This window comes from Lepidochelys olivacea (assembly GCF_965140295.1).
Source record: "Lepidochelys olivacea isolate rLepOli2 genome assembly, chromosome: 2".
Classification (NCBI taxonomy): domain Eukaryota; kingdom Metazoa; phylum Chordata; order Testudines; family Cheloniidae; genus Lepidochelys; species Lepidochelys olivacea.
In genome coordinates this window covers 72907937-72925334 of record NC_140412.1, presented here as the reverse complement: position 1 = coordinate 72925334, position 17398 = coordinate 72907937, and the positions used below count along the sequence as shown (strand labels likewise).

Genomic DNA, 17398 nt, shown 5'->3' with positions numbered 1-17398 from the left:
GAGGGACCTAGACAAATTGGAGGATTGGGCCAAAAAAATCTGATGAGGTTCAATAAGGATAAGTGCAGGGTCCTGCACTTAGGACGGAAGAACCCCATACACAGATACAGACTAGGGACCGAATGGCTAGGCAGCAGTTCTGCGGAAAAGGACCTAGGGGTGACAGTGGACGAGAAGCTGGATATGAGTCAGCAGTGTGCCATTGTTGCCAAGAAGGCCAATGGCATTTTGGTATGTATATGTAGGGGCATAGCGAGCGGATCAAGGGACGTGATCGTCCCCCTCTATTCGACGTTGGTGAGGCCTCATCTGGAGTACTGTGTCCAGTTTTGGGCCCCACACTACAAGAAGGATGTGGATAAATTGGAAAGAGTCCAGCGAAGGGCAACAAAAATGATTAGGGGTCTGGAACACATGACTTATAAGGAGAGGCTGAGGGAACTGGGATTGTTTAGTCTGCGGAAGAGAAGAATGAGGGGGGATTTGATAGCTGCTTTCAATTACCTGAGAGGTGGTTCCAGAGAGGGTGGTTTTAGACTATTCTCAGTGGTAGAAGAGGACAGGACAAGGAGTAATGGTCTCAAGTTGCAGTGGGGGAGGTTTAGGTTGGATATTAGGAAAAACTTTTTCACTAGAAGGGTGGTGAAACATTGGAGTGCGTTGCCTAGGGAGGTGGTGGAATCTCCTTCCTTAGAAGTTTTTAAGGTCAGGCTTGACAAAGCCCTGGCTGGGATGATTTAATTGGGGATGGGTCCTGCTTTTGAGCAGGGGGTTGGACTAGATGACCTCCTGATGTCCCTTCCAACCCTGACATTCTATGATTCTATGATTATTTCAGCAGGAAGGCTCCCAAGTCAGTTAGGCCTTGCAAAGATGAGCAGAGCAACACCAAAATTCCTTTAAACATCTGGCTCTGTGTTCTTGATTCTAGAAGAGGTTTGTATTATAGTGATTTGTGGTTTGTTTTAACAAATTATTTATTGGTAAATTGTCTCTGGAAGCCATTGTACTGTCTGGGTAACTATGAAATGGATTCATTCAAACTATATTTGATTCATTATACACACTTTTGAGAATGAACCTCTTCCTCAAAGGGCCTTTTTACCTGATACAATAATGTGTAATATTTCCTTTCTTAGATATTTGTGTGGTTTAAAAAGCTTATGGTTTAAGAAATTAATTCCTGTCCAGTAGGCCTGTATCATATTCATTGTATAGCTTTCTTTCTTCTAACCACCGAATGGTCTTGTCGGTCCTCCCTTCCCAGCTGTGGTTTTCTGACAAGTACTGCTCTCTGGCACCTTTTTGTGTTTTCTGTGCAAAGGAGTATGTAGGACCTATCCATGCCTACTGAAGAGTCTATAGAACTCTTCCCATTCACTTCAGTGAGCAGTGAATCAAGCCCACATGACTTTACCCCAGTTATATATCATTTGCATTTCGGAAGGGGCTCAGCAACCTTAGCCAAGAATTTTTAGCTCCTAAAAGCTTCTCAGAGTGTAAAAAACCATTTTGACCTTTAGCCTTCCAAATAATTTGTGGGTCAGAAAAAAGTACCAGTAATACAAGTTGTATTTAAAGTGACATTGCCAAGTACATGTTTTATAGTGTTCAGTTTTTTCTTTTATTATTCATGGTTTGTACTTCCCTCTGATAGGCTTGAAAGTGAAATTTCATTCCTTGATTACTTTGTCCTCATTCATTTACAAACATTGATTTCTCTTTCAAAAGATGAATCAGCCTCAGCACTGCAATGTAATACTATGGGTAATTTTGTTTTATATTTATACATTCCAAAGCTCAAAAAATGGTGAATTTGAGCTCTTATTGTCTTAAAAATTAAAACTCGTTGAGCTTACAGAGTCTTATGTGTCTATGCACAGGCTGCTACAATGGATGTCCCAACTATGGCAATATGCCACAGCAGAGTGTGTATTAATAAGTCATTTCCCTTATTCCTAAACATCATAAAAATGGCAACCTCTTTAACAGCTTTGCAGCTAAAATGCCTGAGGTTTAAAAGTCAAAATTTGGCTTGCCAATGGTCTTCACTCAGGAGCAGTTTATGGTATTATTCCAGAGAAATTTGATTTTGGTTTCACCAGAGTATGGACATTTGAATATTGGGTTCTGAAAATGAACAGTTATATACACTCAGGAATTGCTAATCGCATCAGTGCCCTGATCGTGCAAACATTTAAGCACATGTATAACTTTACTTATGTGAAGTCACTGAAGTCTATGGAATTGCTCATGAACAGAGTTACCCAGGTGCTTAAGTGTGTCCAGGGTCAGTGCCTAAATTGGGACCCAAGGAAAGGATGTGCAGCTTGTGCATGCTCAGATCGGTTAGCTTTGGAGCGACGAGGCATCCACTTATAAACACACTGTTGTGGCTTGTTGTTGTTATGGTTATTTTTATTTTTTTAAATACAGCAAGTAAATCATGTTACAATAAACTTTTTGAAGGAGACAAAGTCATGGATAAATGCGGACAACTCTTCACTAAATATATAAGTAAGAATTCTGCAGTGTGTACATGTCGGGGGAAAGACTTGTGAATGCTTTGAGGTTGGATAGTACTAAACATGATCAAAACAATTTCTGAAGTTAAGGGGGAGTACCTTTATACTACTCAGATACAGATTTTTCTGTCTATTTTATCTTTTATCTTTTTTGAGGTGTAGTCATAGGGCAGCCCCTCCTGGAGCATGCTCCACAGCACAACTGGCACACCTGTCTCAGTTTATCTCCTTCTGAGTCCCCAGTAACTCAATCCCAGGCTCTTTTGCCATAATAATACTCTACCTGAGCTGCTATGTTACAGACACACTACAAATGTAACACCGACAGACCCCGGTCGTCGACGGGCGAGGTTGAACCTGAGCTCTCTGGAGCTAAATGCATGAGCCTCTACTGCATGAGCTAAAAGCCATATGCCTGTTAGCTAAGGCTGTAGAGCAGACTCTTTTCTTTCTCTCTCTCTCTTGCTCTCCCTCTTCCTGCCACTAGATGGGACATAGCACCACACCCAGGAGGTGTGTGGGTTACACACATATTATAAAATATAAGTCCCCACAAATAGACTATTTGTCATCCCCTGTGCATATAGTCCCTAAAATCCCAAGACTTGTAGTCCCTTGATGGTCCACATACCACACGGTGTCTTCCACCATACCTGTTTTTTTGTCAGGTCTTTCCTCTCTGTGTGTCAGGACAGCCACGCAGGCCCTTCCAGGTGCTGTACAACCCTGTTCTTCCCAACAGGAACCCCACAGCCACTTTGCAGGGAGACCATCCTCACCCAAAGAGCATTCATCACTCCCCCTGGACCATGAGCCCACTCCATTCCTCTGACCCAGCTGTCCAATGTGGAGAGATGAACGAGTAAGCCTCTTCACCAGTCCTCTGCCTTCAGCCCTCTCTGGCCCTCTGCTTCAGTTCTCCAGCTTAGAGGCATCAACAGGCAATTCTCTCTGCTGCTCTCTGGCCTGTCTCTGGGTAGGTCAGTTGGCAAACCCCTCTTGCTGCTTTCCTACTTTCAGCCTTTCCCAGGAATCTCTTCCAGTCTTAGTCTCTGGCAGTTCTCACCTACCCTTTTCCTGACTGACTTCTCTGAGTCACCGGGTCTCCCTATTTCTGATTCTCCCTGATGTCCCATCCTCTTAACTGGCCAAACTGGGAACACCTGTTCTGGCTCAGAGGGACTGGACCTGCTTAATTTATAGTGGCCAGCCACCCTGTGACAGGCCACAAGAAAATCACAAAGCTTGTTCTACATTAAATATCAAGAACCCTGTCACCTTCTCACAACCATACTTAACTCCATTAATAAGTTCAGTAGATGAGAAATGGGCATGCAGTCAGTTCAAAATCTGTCCTTATTTTACAGAGATAATTTTTTTCAGTAGAAAATACTTTACCATGGCTGCAGTTGTGCAGCAGCAATGAGAGAGGATGATGACACTATGATATACAGTAAGTTTTTGTAGCCAGAATGTATGGGGATCCTCTCATTATCAAAATGTTGACAGCTGCTCTGTTGAGAATGACAAAGAATGTCTTGGAGTCTTCAAGTTGGCTGTAAAATTCTTTTGAAGGCAGAAGGATGGGATCCCTTCAATGATAAAACTAGCAGCCTAATTAACCTGATCAAGGGTGTATTAAACTGCTATGAAGATGATGTATGTGACAAGTAAACAAGAAAAATCTCCACAAGAAGAAAGGAAGTTTATGGAAGTGAAGAAGCCAGATCACTCTAGAGAAATCAAAAAGTATATTAACTTCACCAATTGGCTCTTTAACTATTAACTAGGCAAGTGTTGCATTCTAATTTCATTTTGACCAGACACAGAGAGAATTTTAAGTAACTCATGCTGTGTTAAGACACATTCAGCACATTTGTGCATAAGATAACTGCCCACTCTAGTTGGTGTATTTAAAAATGATTCAGTCATTAATCCTTAAGGCATAACTAGACCAAATCTTTTTTTTACTGCCATCTCCTATTACTTTGAGAAAAAGTGGCAGTATAAATCAGTGTCCAAGCCTGCTGCTTGCATCAAAATTTGGCTCTGCAAAGAAAGTTCCATTCGAGTTTTCTGATGTGTATCAGGAATGGTAAGTATTTTTTTTCCCCTTTGGAAGAATCCTTACCATTGGGAGCCATGCTTCCTCAACGCTAATCTGTCCTGTATTAACAACAACACATTCATACTGTAATGAATTTTAACTACATGAAATTGGTCATTGACCTGAATAATCCTTAGGGGGAAAACAAGTTCTTGTTTCAATTCTGTCATTTTGACAAATGCATGTGGTTATCCAATTAGTCTTCAAATTGGCTTTGTCATCACAGGAAGCTGTTGCAATGAGTGAGCACTTTAAAAACTTAAATGAGGGGGAAAAAGACTCTTTTGAAAATACATTCTACCTACTAACCTGCAGCCACGGTGAGGGATTGAGGTATCTTCATCTCCTTGATTAATAAAGACAGGGAGTGAAAGCACTATGGGACGGATAGGCAGGCAAATTCTGTAGCCAGTAGCCTCTTTAAGCACCCAGCTTGTAGAAGACACTACTCCAACTACTTGATGGATGTGAAAGGAATGGCTAACCGTACTTGATGTGAAAAGTAGGAAGGTGCAAAGAGGGCCACCCAGAATTTTAGTGAGGGAAGTACAAGTCATTTGGACTTGTTAGGGGATGGCAGAAGGCCAAGGGGCATGGGAAACAACCTGAGTTTATGCTTGTGACCCTTTCACAAATGTGGGTTTCAATTAGCAAACACAATGAGCTTTGAACTAAGGTTACATCTGAAGTTGCTAGAAATGCACTGCAGGAGTGTCACAGAGCTCAGCTATGAAACATAGTACAATAATAAACTGCAGATATCATTCTGGCTGGTTACTCTGTGTTGTACTACCTGTGGTTCTCCGTGTAGTAATTCTTGCCTGCTTAAAATGTTTACTCCCTCTGTGATTATATTCTTCTGTGTTCAAGTGAGCAAATATTATGATTCAATTTTTTCATATTATGATAAGTCTATTTTTCAGTTACATGGAGAAGAATGGGAAGATCCTCCTAATTTAATGTGCAAATAGCTGAAAATTATTTTCTAGTTTTAGTTTAAATCCCCATCATATTTTTCAAAAGTTTACTTTATGCTTAAAAATGACCCCTATTTTCAAGCTACCTATGATAATAGGGTGAAGAGGAAATTAAATTCTTACCAGCAAGGAAATTCAAGTACATTAAATACATTAATTTATTTAATCCTTTGATCCCCTTGTAATGGGAATAATGAGTTCATTTAAAATTAAATAATCTAGCAGTAAGCAGCTCATGTATGAGGGGGCTACTCTTCCATGGAGGGTTCCAAAACATAAGGTGTTGAGATGGGTATTAGGCTAGGAGAAAACAGTAGGGAGGGGAGAAGGATAACCCCTCATAATGTCAGTAATTACTTTTAGTGCTAGTGTCTTAGTTATAGCCAAAGAAAGGGCTCAGTGGTTTGAGCAATGGTCTGCTAAACCCAGGGTTGTGAGTTCAATCCTTGAGGGGGCCATTTAGGGATCTGGGGCAAAAAAAAAAAAAAATGGGAATTGTGCCTGCTTTGAGCAGGGGGTTGGACTAGGTGATCTCCTGAGGTCCCTTCCAACTCTGATAGTCTGTGATTCTGTGATTTTTCATATTTCTTTTTCTTTATTGTATTCCAGGGTTTCACAACATTTTTTGAATCACGCCCCATGTTAGCCTTGGGTTTTTTTTCTTTTTTTCTCTGATCTCACCCCGCCTTACAATAGCGAGGATACTGCCACCTAGTGTTGCTAATGCATTGGATCAGGCGATATCAGTCAAATTACTTAAATCAAAATGCAAGTCGAGTGGTACTATAACAGTACCTCTTACCTTTACACGTGAGCGGTGCTGTGACCTCGTATGCCAGGTGCCAATGCTGCTTACTCAGATTTGGTTTGGTCCCCGCTCTGTCTTGCCAGCATGGAAGGAGGTCTGCCCTTACACCATCCAGCTTGTCAGGGGCCAAGGCGGAGGGGCACATCCCCTCCTCATTGTTCCCCTGTCAAATTCAAGTTCTCAAAAGTGTGTGTGGGGGGCATAATTCCCCTGTTTAAAAAGGAGGAGGGGTATGGTCCTTTACCCTCCCCCACACCTCTGGTATCTGTAGCCATGCCTCCCTTGAAAGTTTGACGCAGTCCCCTCACTTGAGAACCTATGTTCTATGCCACTGACCACACACATAAGTATCTGCTGTACCTCATTGCAATGCAAAGTGAGTGCAAAGGAGTGAGAGACTCTAAAGTGCACTAAATCTGTGCTACCATACAAAGCAGTTCCTACATCAAGTCAGATTTTTAATGTCAATAAAGCAGGCTGTAATACTTCCCATTAAGTTTAAAATGGCACCATGCAAGATTAAAGATACAGCTCAATTTGTTCACTGTATTTACGTTTTTACCAGGTTGTCCCATATACGGATTGTTTTAAGAATCATATAGTGAGAGTACTGTAGAAGCCTAAATGTTTATCTGATTTGAGTACTTGTCTGCAGAGTTTAATAAGCCAAATCATTGTTAGGTCAAGGACTGGGGGAAAGAATTCTCCTTTGCTTTGTCAGGAAAACACAACAATCTCAATCATAATAAATTACTGACCTAGTATATTGCTTAGAACTGAAGACAAAATTGTCCAGTAAACAATTGCTTTTGATAAAATATATGGGGGAGGTGTTAAATACATACAAATATTCCCTGGGACTATAATGAAGACCATCACAAAATACATATAAAAAACCTTGCATGACGAATACTAATGGAACCTGACACATTCCTGTCAGTGGATTACTTGAGAAAAGAATACACCTGTGTTGAGCAGTGAAGGATGAAGATTGCCAGCTCTATTTGAAGCATCATCTTAAAAACAAACAAACACACACACACACCACATGCAGTAAACCCTTGTCTATTGTGGAATGTCTCTGTTTTCTGCGAAACATTCTAAACAAATGTTGAAAGGAGAAAAAGCTTACTTAAACAAGGGATTTACACCAATGAATATACATTTTCAAAGCAACGAGCTCTGGAGACTTAGCTGCACAATTCCCAATGTATTTATTTGGAATTGTGAAGTTAATGCTATGAAAATATAGACATATGAGTCTCTATTATGTGAAAAAAAGGCCTCATCCGATGAAGTGAGCTGTAGCTCACAAAAGCTTATGATCAAATAAATTGGTTAGTCTCTAAGGTGCCACAAGTACTCCTTTTCTTTTTGCGAATACAGACTAACACGGCTGTTACTCTGAAACCTGTTATTATGTGAAGGATTCTTATCATAGCTACTGCAAGAATCAGTCCTATTATATAAGAATGAGGCTTAAAATTCTCTGGGGTGAGGGGAAATGAAAGAATAATTCTCTAAAATGAAATAAAGCAACAACTTTGTGAAAGTAATTCCCCTCCACACACATGAACAAAATGGCAATTCTTTTTTATTAAAATAAGTATTTTACCCCTCTGTGAGCTTTGTCATATCCACGTTGAGACTCAATCAGCTGTGTTATATGCACCATGCAATGCAGAATTTTAGCACTGAGATGGAATAACAATGATCATATAGGACAGTAAGATAGATCATCTGAGTATCTGCAGATTGAGGATACATCAAGGCATGCTGCCTTATCTATTCTCCTAGTGACTTTGCATACACATTGCTGCTGTTGTTCAATATGATCCCTGAAGGACTCCATATGAGGGGGCATTTGGAGTTGGTGATTAGTTATTTAACAACAAAGATGGGAATCTGCCCAAAAGAAATTAACAGAATCCCTATAAAGCAATTGTATTCACTTCACTTAGTCTCATAGATCGGGTGGACCTTACCTTGTGACCGATTCAGCAAAGCACTTACCTGTTTTGCTGGAAAAAATCCTGACCAGCTCTAATTATTAGCCATTACAAAAATTAATGATGTAATTGAGGCCATAAGCCCACTTAAACCAGAGTGTAAAACATTTAAAAATCTCATCCTTTCCTGATTTTCTCCAATGTGTTGCTCAATCAGCATCCCCCTTAAAAGGTAGGCCTCAGACTGGATTACAAGCAAACAGATCTTCAATATCAAGTAGTTTGAGAGGTAATTAAATCTCCTTATAGTTTAGCCTTATTTGCACCCCACATTCCATAGCAGAAAAAGTAAGAATAGAATGCATAAGAATCACTGAGAAAGGATCATGGAGATGGATGTGTGGCCTTTCTCTTTTATATATTGGTAAACCTGGCCTTCTGTTCCTGGTGCAGAGAACCTGTCTTTAATAATCCTGTTTGCTTAGTGAGGAAGACAGAAAATCATTTACAGATATAAAATGGCAAGACTGCTTCAAGGAACAGATTTTCTGAATGAGCCAGACTTCAGAACCCTGGCCAGCTCTGCTAGGCATTTGTTTTTCCATGTCTACATGTGAGCAAAATATTTTTCTTCATATTTATTATTGATCTTTTATTCACTCACATACAGACACAATGGAATCTTTTGATATCTTTAAAAACAGTTATTCACTTGTGGGGGAACCCTGACCCTATTGAAGTCAATGCTGCTTTTGCCACTGACTGTAGCTGAACCAGGCTCCAATCTTCTTCCCAGCTGTTTTGTTTGAGTGAATTTTCTGTTTAACCATAAACCATGATAAACTCTGGGAGTACTAAGCTGGGACAAGAATGTCGGTAGCAGTGGGGCGACAGTTATCAAAGCTCTTCACCAAGCCATCAAGATCTACCTTCCTGCTGTATAACATGTTCATTTGTCCTCTGGCTGTATCTTTGTCCTGTTGCCCCACTCCACTGCTGCGCATAATATTTTGTTAGTCTGAGAACTCCCAGGGAAAGTGGCAGTAATTCTGTCCTGATCTTTGAATTGCTTTATTTTCAATTATCAAGTTCACCTTTATTTAGCATTATTTTGTCATAATTTTCTTGAGTTTAATATCTTTTCATTCTTTATAAAGTAAAATTAAACATTCACGTTAAAACTGTGAAAATGATACATTAGACAGAGAGACTCTTTTTAGACTATGTAAGTAAATAATTTTAACAACATATTGGGAAGATATGAAATGTGGATTTAATAAATACATGTTATCAGGTTATGAATTATTGTCCTGCTCAGCTACAGCATCTGCATCCTGTAAATACATTTTGAATTGGGTGTATATGGATTTTTGACTGAAAGGAGGGTTCTGGTTCATTTATCATGTAGCTATAGAGACTTTTTCAAGTGTCCATGGTTCATCTGAGAAGCCGTAATAATATATTGAGTCCTTAATGCAGAATCAACTTGCACTTAATTAATAAATTTTGCATCACTTATTGCCTTTGGAAATTACAACAGCTGCAAAAATTGCTTTGTGGTTGGAAGTTTATCAGAAATAAGACTTGTTCTCTTTTTTCCATGTGACAGGTCTGAGCAGGTTGGCAGTCCTCAGACAAAGCTGCTGCTTCTTGAAGATGAAAATGCTATTCAAATGTCTAAATGTCCATAGCATTTGGTCATGCCTTATTCCTTTAGGGCCTCCACTCCTTTTCTCTGGGTGTGCAGTATCCATACCACTTACGACACATGAAGTTGCCTGATGTGCCACTCAGTTCCCTTTACTGGCTGAATTAGAAGTGATACTCCTTCAGCTCAGTGGATAGATATTTAAATTATATTCTACATATATATGATTGGATATATGATGAGTTCAGTGTTTGTATGTATGCAGCCAAGGATCTTTAGGTCCTAGTTCTGCAAAGGGACTCAGAATCATTGTTCTTTCTTTCCATGTGGAATCCAATTAAATTGAATGAGATTTTGTGATGGAGTCCATGCTTGCAGATCCTTGTGCAGGATCAGAAGGACCTGCCGTGGTACATAATTCCTTGGTTTATCTTTTGTGTTTTAAAGTTTTTCTTTATATTTATCACACTTCATAAATGAGCCATCGATCTCCAGAATTAAAAACTGTCCATTTTAAATTAATGAGCTTCTCATTGTTGTTCAAGATTTTGTTTTTGAATCAAAGTGAGCATGTTTATCAAAATCTAAAATATCACAAGGCTATGGATTCCATTTTATCTCCTGAAAGACAGGATATTTATCCCTTTCCCATCATCTTAATGCATGCAGCACCTATGCTTTCTCCAGTTTCACATGTCTAATTTATTCATAAGAACTTGAGGCCACTGTGTTAGAAAATAATTTAAAAAAATAAAACACACATATATTGGGCCAACCTTTCTATTCTTTAGAATCAGTATTGCTATGTTTCATTCATTTAAATCACAGTAAAGTATTATAATTATACTTACTGATAATCTGATAGTGTTTTGATTAATAGTTCCTCTGTAGGTTTGATGGTGGTATTTTAGCTTGAAAGAGAAAAGGCCTTTTTTGTTAATAAATCCTCAATAAAGGATATTGTCTGCAAAATCAGTTTAACTTCTTCTCTTCTCTTAAGATATAGAGTCAAGAGGAAAATATCTCATGGCTGCTTTAGTATCGAAGTAATCAAATTTAAAATATCAATACATCCACATAGCACGGGTGACTTTATCCTGTTAGGCTGATGAATAGTAGAAGTACAAACTTTATAAAATGTAATCAGAGTTGTGGGAAAAAGAAACTATCAGCTGAACACAAATTACTTACCATACTACAAAAATATTAAATATCTTCAAGCCAGGTGGTTGTCACATTTTGGGGTGGAATCCATAACAGTGAGTGACTATGTCACTACCTGCCCTGTAAACTTGTATGCCTCACGGTGGGTGCATTGCTGATGTAGCTCCCAACTTGGGCAGCTCATAAACAGCCTGACAGCGTGCATATCACAACCTGAGTGTCTGTGTGCTAAACAGCCCTGATTCAGCAGCTCTGACCTGAGCAGCTGGTCTACAACCCTACTCTGGCTCCCACCAGCCTCAGTTACTACTTCCAGGATAACCTCAACACACACCCAGTCCCAAATTTCTCCAGAAAAATGTGTTCTGCAATGTTCAGCCCTCTCCTGGTCAGTTCAGAGAAATATTAAGGTTTGTTGCCCCTTTAAGGAGTCAGTATTCAACAGTTTTTCTTTCTTTCTTTTTTTTACTTTAACTGAAGTTATCAATCCGATCAGTTTAAACACAACACTGGATTAGTTTTGATTAAAAATAAAACAAGTTTATTACCAAAAGAAGATAGGATTTTAAGTGAATTCAAGCATAAGAGATAACATTAGAAATGATTACCAGCAAATAAAAATGAAAACACTCATCTAAGAGTCAAAAACTTAATCTAGCAAATTTTGGTTCATGGTTTTATTCAAGATGGCCTCTCTTCTCACAGCCTCCCAAAGGCACAGCTGCATTTGTCTTCTTGGGTGAAAGAGAGAACTTGGGGGTTTCTGCCCCTTTATTTTCTTCTGAAGGTTACCACTCCAAGTAATGTTTATTCAAGCAGTGAGGAAGGTGACACGGAGTCTGGTGATGAAGGAAGCTCCACACCCTTTCTCTCACTTACGTGTGCTGAAATGAAAATTGTTCTGTTTACTCCATTTCCTTTCCCTGCTGTCTTAAGGACCCTGTTTACTACTTATATGTAAATTGAGTAAAACACACATTCCTTTGTTTCGGATAGACTTGCTTAACAGGTCTTTTGCCTGTCTAGTGGTATCTCACTGTGTATCCAATTCCAATGAAACCAATCAAAAGCTAGAACCTACTAAATTCAGTTTAATTCCTTCCAACTGTATCAATCTCCAGAAATCAACAATCATTTTGCCATTTATCTGACACCAGCAAGAATATTTTGCTAACTCTTGTCACAACCTTATACAAAGTCTTATATGTGTGAATAATTTTACTCACTTGAGTAGTGGCATTTAAGTCAGTTGCCTCCTCAGGTTCCTGAGAAATCTCAGACACATACATTCTGATTTTTCTGGCACTGTGAATGACATCCCAAGTACCATTAATAAAGGGAAATAAATTAGGGTTTTCAGTGGAATAGTTCTTTAAACCTTGCCTCACTGTACTTCCGATCGTCTCTCTCACTTCTTAGGAAAAATGTGTAATATAACTTTTCCCTTGGAATCTTACAAAAAAGGATTAGGCTTTATGCTTAATTTTGCTCATTGGAGGGGACCCATTGAGTTAATGGATTTTAAGGCCAGAAGGGACCATAATGATAATTTAGTCTGATGTCTGACAGAACACTGGCAACAAGAAAATGAAGCAGAAACACATTTAAACCCTATAGGATATGTCTACATTGCCCGTGTCATCTGACTCAGACTTGTGGGGTTCAGGCTAAGGGGCAATTGCTGTTTAGACATTCAGACTTGGGCTGGAGTCCAGGCTCTGGGACCCGATGATGGGGGAGTGTCCAAGAGCTCGGGCTCCAGCCTGAGCTTGAATGGCTACTATAAATAAACAGCCCCTTAGCCTGAGACCCAGGAGCCCAAGTCAGCTGACACAGGCTAGCCATGGGTGTTTAACTGCGGAGTAGACATACCCCTAGAGCTGGTATTAATATATAGACCCATTAATTTTGGAGCAATAAACTTGTGTATGTTGTTTCTGCTCTTAAAAAACAATGGAACATTCTCCATCCAGGATCCTGAAATAGCATAGGTTGAGTCATGCCCAAACTGTGCAAACAGGAAGGTGAGTCATTTTACTCACATTAGTAATTTTGCTGTACTTAGGTAGTCCTATTGACGACTAATGTGTATAAAATTACTCATGCGTTAGCATTGGCCAGACTGGGGCCTTTGTATCTCCCTACTCAATCTGCAATACATCAGAACCCTGAACAGAGAAAAGTCCATGCTTTATTACGGTAGAAACAAGTTATACAATCTTATTGCTCTAAAATTAACAGTTCTATTTCGTTAACAGTTCTATATGAAATACATATTGGTTTGTCTATTTTCTGTGGTATCTTACTTTCTACACTGGAAATTAGTTTATCAGGTGTTCATGGATGTCCCTGTGCATGGTTTCTCCACAGCTATGGATACCAGTACCCTGGAAATACTCTGGTTCTTCTACTTTTGGTCTTGAGTCATTCACATACCATAGATGGGTGTATAGTTACATTCTAATTTAATGAATCAATTTCCAAAGAGGAGATAGTGGTTTTAAGGAATCCCCAGCTCTCTAAATACAGTGTAAATATAAGCTAAAATTTTCAAAAAGTGCCTCAAGGCAGACTCCTAAATCCATGTTAGGCACCTAAATAAGGGGTCTGAGTTTCAAAAGGGTTGATCCACTCAGTAACTCCCATTGAATAAATACAGTAACCAAAGGTTGTCATTAGACAATCACAAAATTGTATCTGGTTCGTGTAGCTGTAATTATACCATGAAATAACAGTGTTACTCCAGTGTTCCTTCTTTTTCCTTGCTCTGCCTTTGGTGATGGTGAAAGGGGAGTTGGCCTATTTTTTTTGTTTGGCAGAGAGGCCATTGGGTCTATCTCTGTTTTTCATAGTTGTTACAGTTCTTAGAAAATGTTCAAATATATTATGTAGGAGGAAATAATATTATCTAAGCAAAAACTAACAACAAAAAGAAAAACCCTGAAACAAAGTAAAAATTAGGTAGCATTCCTTTCTTAACCCAATTATTTAAAATTATAATTATACTTTCCAAGTTTCAGATGGGCATGTTGCTTCTAACTTAAGACTTTTGAACTGGAGTACATAGTTAAAGTAGATAGTATACTAACAACATGAATAATTCTATGCTGCATTCAGTTGATGAGGTGTATACAATATTTCAATTTTAATATGTATACATTATATTTGGGTGGTTTAGCTTGTATTTTTTCATTCATACTATAGTGGAAATCTGTTTTATAGCGATAAGTGAAGTATACTGCTACTGTGTTTTAATTTACAACTCTGTCAGTTACAGGCTGTGTAGTTTGGGGTAAATCATGGAAGTTTGCTGACCCTTAGTTTAGCTGTATGTCAGATTGGTAAAATAATATCAACCAAATACCATGATATTTGATTAATGTCTGATAATTATGTTAAGGTCCTTGGATGAAGTTATAAAATTGTGAAATACAAATAGCATGCCTTTTCTCTCATACCGAATCCCTTCTTTCCACAGAAGGTGACAGACCACCACCCAGGATTACACAAATAAGAGCTTTTAACCGCTACTTGATATTTACTCTAGCTTTACGGTTACTTAGTTTCTTACACTTCAGTTTCATTAAGGTCCTTTCATTTGAATTTTCAGCATATTTAGAATGACTCCAGCAATTTTTTTATGGGATGATAAACCTCTGATATCTGCTGAATATATATCTGCCTTTTACTTTTGTTTGTACAATGAAAGTTTGTTCTGGCAGTTTCCCATTTGAATAGGCTTTCTTTACGTGATTATGTAATTATAAATGAATTAAAAATATGTAATTTTGAGTCACCTGTTCAGGATCTTTAGTTAAATAGGATTTGAAGGGCATCAGCATAATGTGTATGATGAACATGTAATGTATGTGGAATTCATCAAGACTACTGATTTTTCCGTCAGATAGTCTATATGGGCTGGACAGAAGAACGGGAACAAGATTCCCTTCAGGACCGAATGTACACACCAAAGTTTCTAGCTCTGAGGGGTTCCTCTCTTTACAAATTTATAGCACCTCCAGTAAGTATATTTCTCATATTTTAAATACACTTTTCCCCGCTAAATATGCATACAAGTGTTTTACACAGTGATAGGTGGATCTTTCCTCTGTGTACCAGGATGTCTTCTATAATAGTGAAAAATTATGGGGAATAAAATGTTAAAGTTCTGTAAAATAATTATCAAAGGTATGAAGTGCAGCTACTAAGCACCTTTCTGCCCACTTACCTGGAGCACTTGGCAAAGTTGGAAGGGAAACACATTGTTTGCTGCTAACTATGGAAAGGTCAACCAGCCTGAAGCAAACTGGTTAGATTTGTGCTGAATGATAGCCAGCCTTCCAGATTCAGACAGCTGAAGGCATTGGGACTACCAGAGCCTTTTGCATGCTGAGGAAATGAATTTTCAGAACATCTCTGTCTCCAGATTTTATCCTGAATGTTACTTTTTTATACTGTGTGTGAGCAGCAGAGGGGAAGGGGAAGGGAAAAGTGGACTGAGTAATATCGTTGATGTAATTTAAATTTAACCAGCAAAAGGTTTAGAGCCAATTTTTACTACTCTTACTCATGCTGAGTAGTGCCTCACTTGAGCCCTAACTCAACAAAGCATTTAAGCAGTTTTTTTTTAATCTCTGTTCAGCAAAACATTTAAGCAGTCCTGAGGTCCCATTACAGTAAAACACACAGTTAAGGGTTTTATTGGATAGGAATAGATTTAAGCATGTGCTTAAGATAAGCACATCAATTGTCACACACATTGGGAGTGGCAAGGGGAATTAAAAATTCAAAAGACAGACCGAAAACACAAGAGGATCTCATGATTTTTGAACTTTTGGAATTAGCTATACTGCCTATGCTTAGGTGCTTTGATGAATCAGGACCTGAGCAAGAAGTCTCAATTATTTCAGTGGAGCTGCTCACAGGCCTTTGGTTCTGAGATGAGGTGGAGAAAAATTAAAGCTTAGAACCGGAGGAAAAAAATGTCTTTTCTCTATGAGCTGGGAGGGAAAGAGAAGTACATTTCTATGTCCTGTAGAGCAGATTGAAAGTTACCACTCACTGTGAATAAGCGTGACTGAATCTGACCCCGAGACAGCACAATCATTCACTTGTTAGTTTTGGAGGGAACTTTTTCAATGAGATCTGATTTTTTTAAAATGTTTTTCATTCAGGACCAGATTCTGAGGTTCTTACTGGTGCGGAGAAGCACCTTATTCAAGAAGTAGTCCTACTGAGTTCAATGGAATGACTTATGAAGTTTTTTTTTTCATAAAAATATTATACTGTTCTGCAGGAGGTGGGGCAGTGGGGAAGACAGCCAATCGGAAGGGGTCTCTCCCCCAGGAAAAGCTGGCATTTGCAAGAGGGCTGGAGATTCTCACATCCCTGACTGCCTCCAGCCCTGGGCCAAACTCACATAGAAATCATGAGGGTTTACATTGGATGAGAGTTTCATTGCTAGTCTGGCCCTTTCACACTGGGTAAAAGGCTCAAGAAGCATAAAGTGGCTCTAAAGGCTCTGGATCTAGCCATGGAAGGATTCTCTTGGCACAGACACTTGTAGAAGATGGCCATAACCCTTCCTCCTCACCCCATCCCCGACACACACACACAAACACACACACAAAGCGGATATGCTAGGGGCAGGAGGGACCACAGCACTCAGTATTGCAGAGATTCCAGGCAGTCGTGCTGCACTTAGGGCAGCCCCAAAAGGCTGATGTAACTTGGACAGTTCCCAGGGCTTAAAGCCACTTTACCCCTCTTTTCTCCTGGACTGCAAGTTCTGTGCAGCAAAGTATCCCACCCAGTAAGAGTATCAGAGGGTATCAGACTCTGGCCCTTGTTTCTAAGACAGGCAAAGCAAAATTAGAGTTTAGAACCAGAGAAAAAAAGGTCTTTTCTCCATGAGCTAGGAAGGAAACCGAAGTAAAATTGTATGTCCTATAGAGCACATTGAAAGAGAATGACACTAAGAGTGTGTTAAAAAAAAACAACTTTGGGTGAGTCATTTTCACCAGACAGTAAGTGCAATGCATGCATGTTTGGGGGTATTGGACAAAATTGCTTTATTTTCAAAGATTGCAATAGTTATAAAAATGTCACGTTTTATAACCACAACACATTTGTTCACAATGTTATGTCTGCAATCAGACAGCTGTGTATGTTCTTTTTTTTCTTTTAATTTTCAAAGATTAGTATCAAACTGTTTCAAAAC

At 39.1% G+C, this 17398-nt stretch overlaps 1 protein-coding gene across 1 annotated transcript in view; it reads left to right on the top strand.

Annotated features, from left to right (window-relative positions):
* SNTG1 (syntrophin gamma 1) overlaps positions 1-17398 on the top strand; it is a 516894-nt gene that overhangs the window by 427071 nt on the left and 72425 nt on the right. The window contains exon 13 of the mRNA XM_084622009.1: positions 15083-15199. Within this exon, the coding sequence (XP_084478135.1) occupies positions 15083-15199 (117 nt within the window). The remainder of the gene's footprint in view (positions 1-15082; positions 15200-17398) is intronic.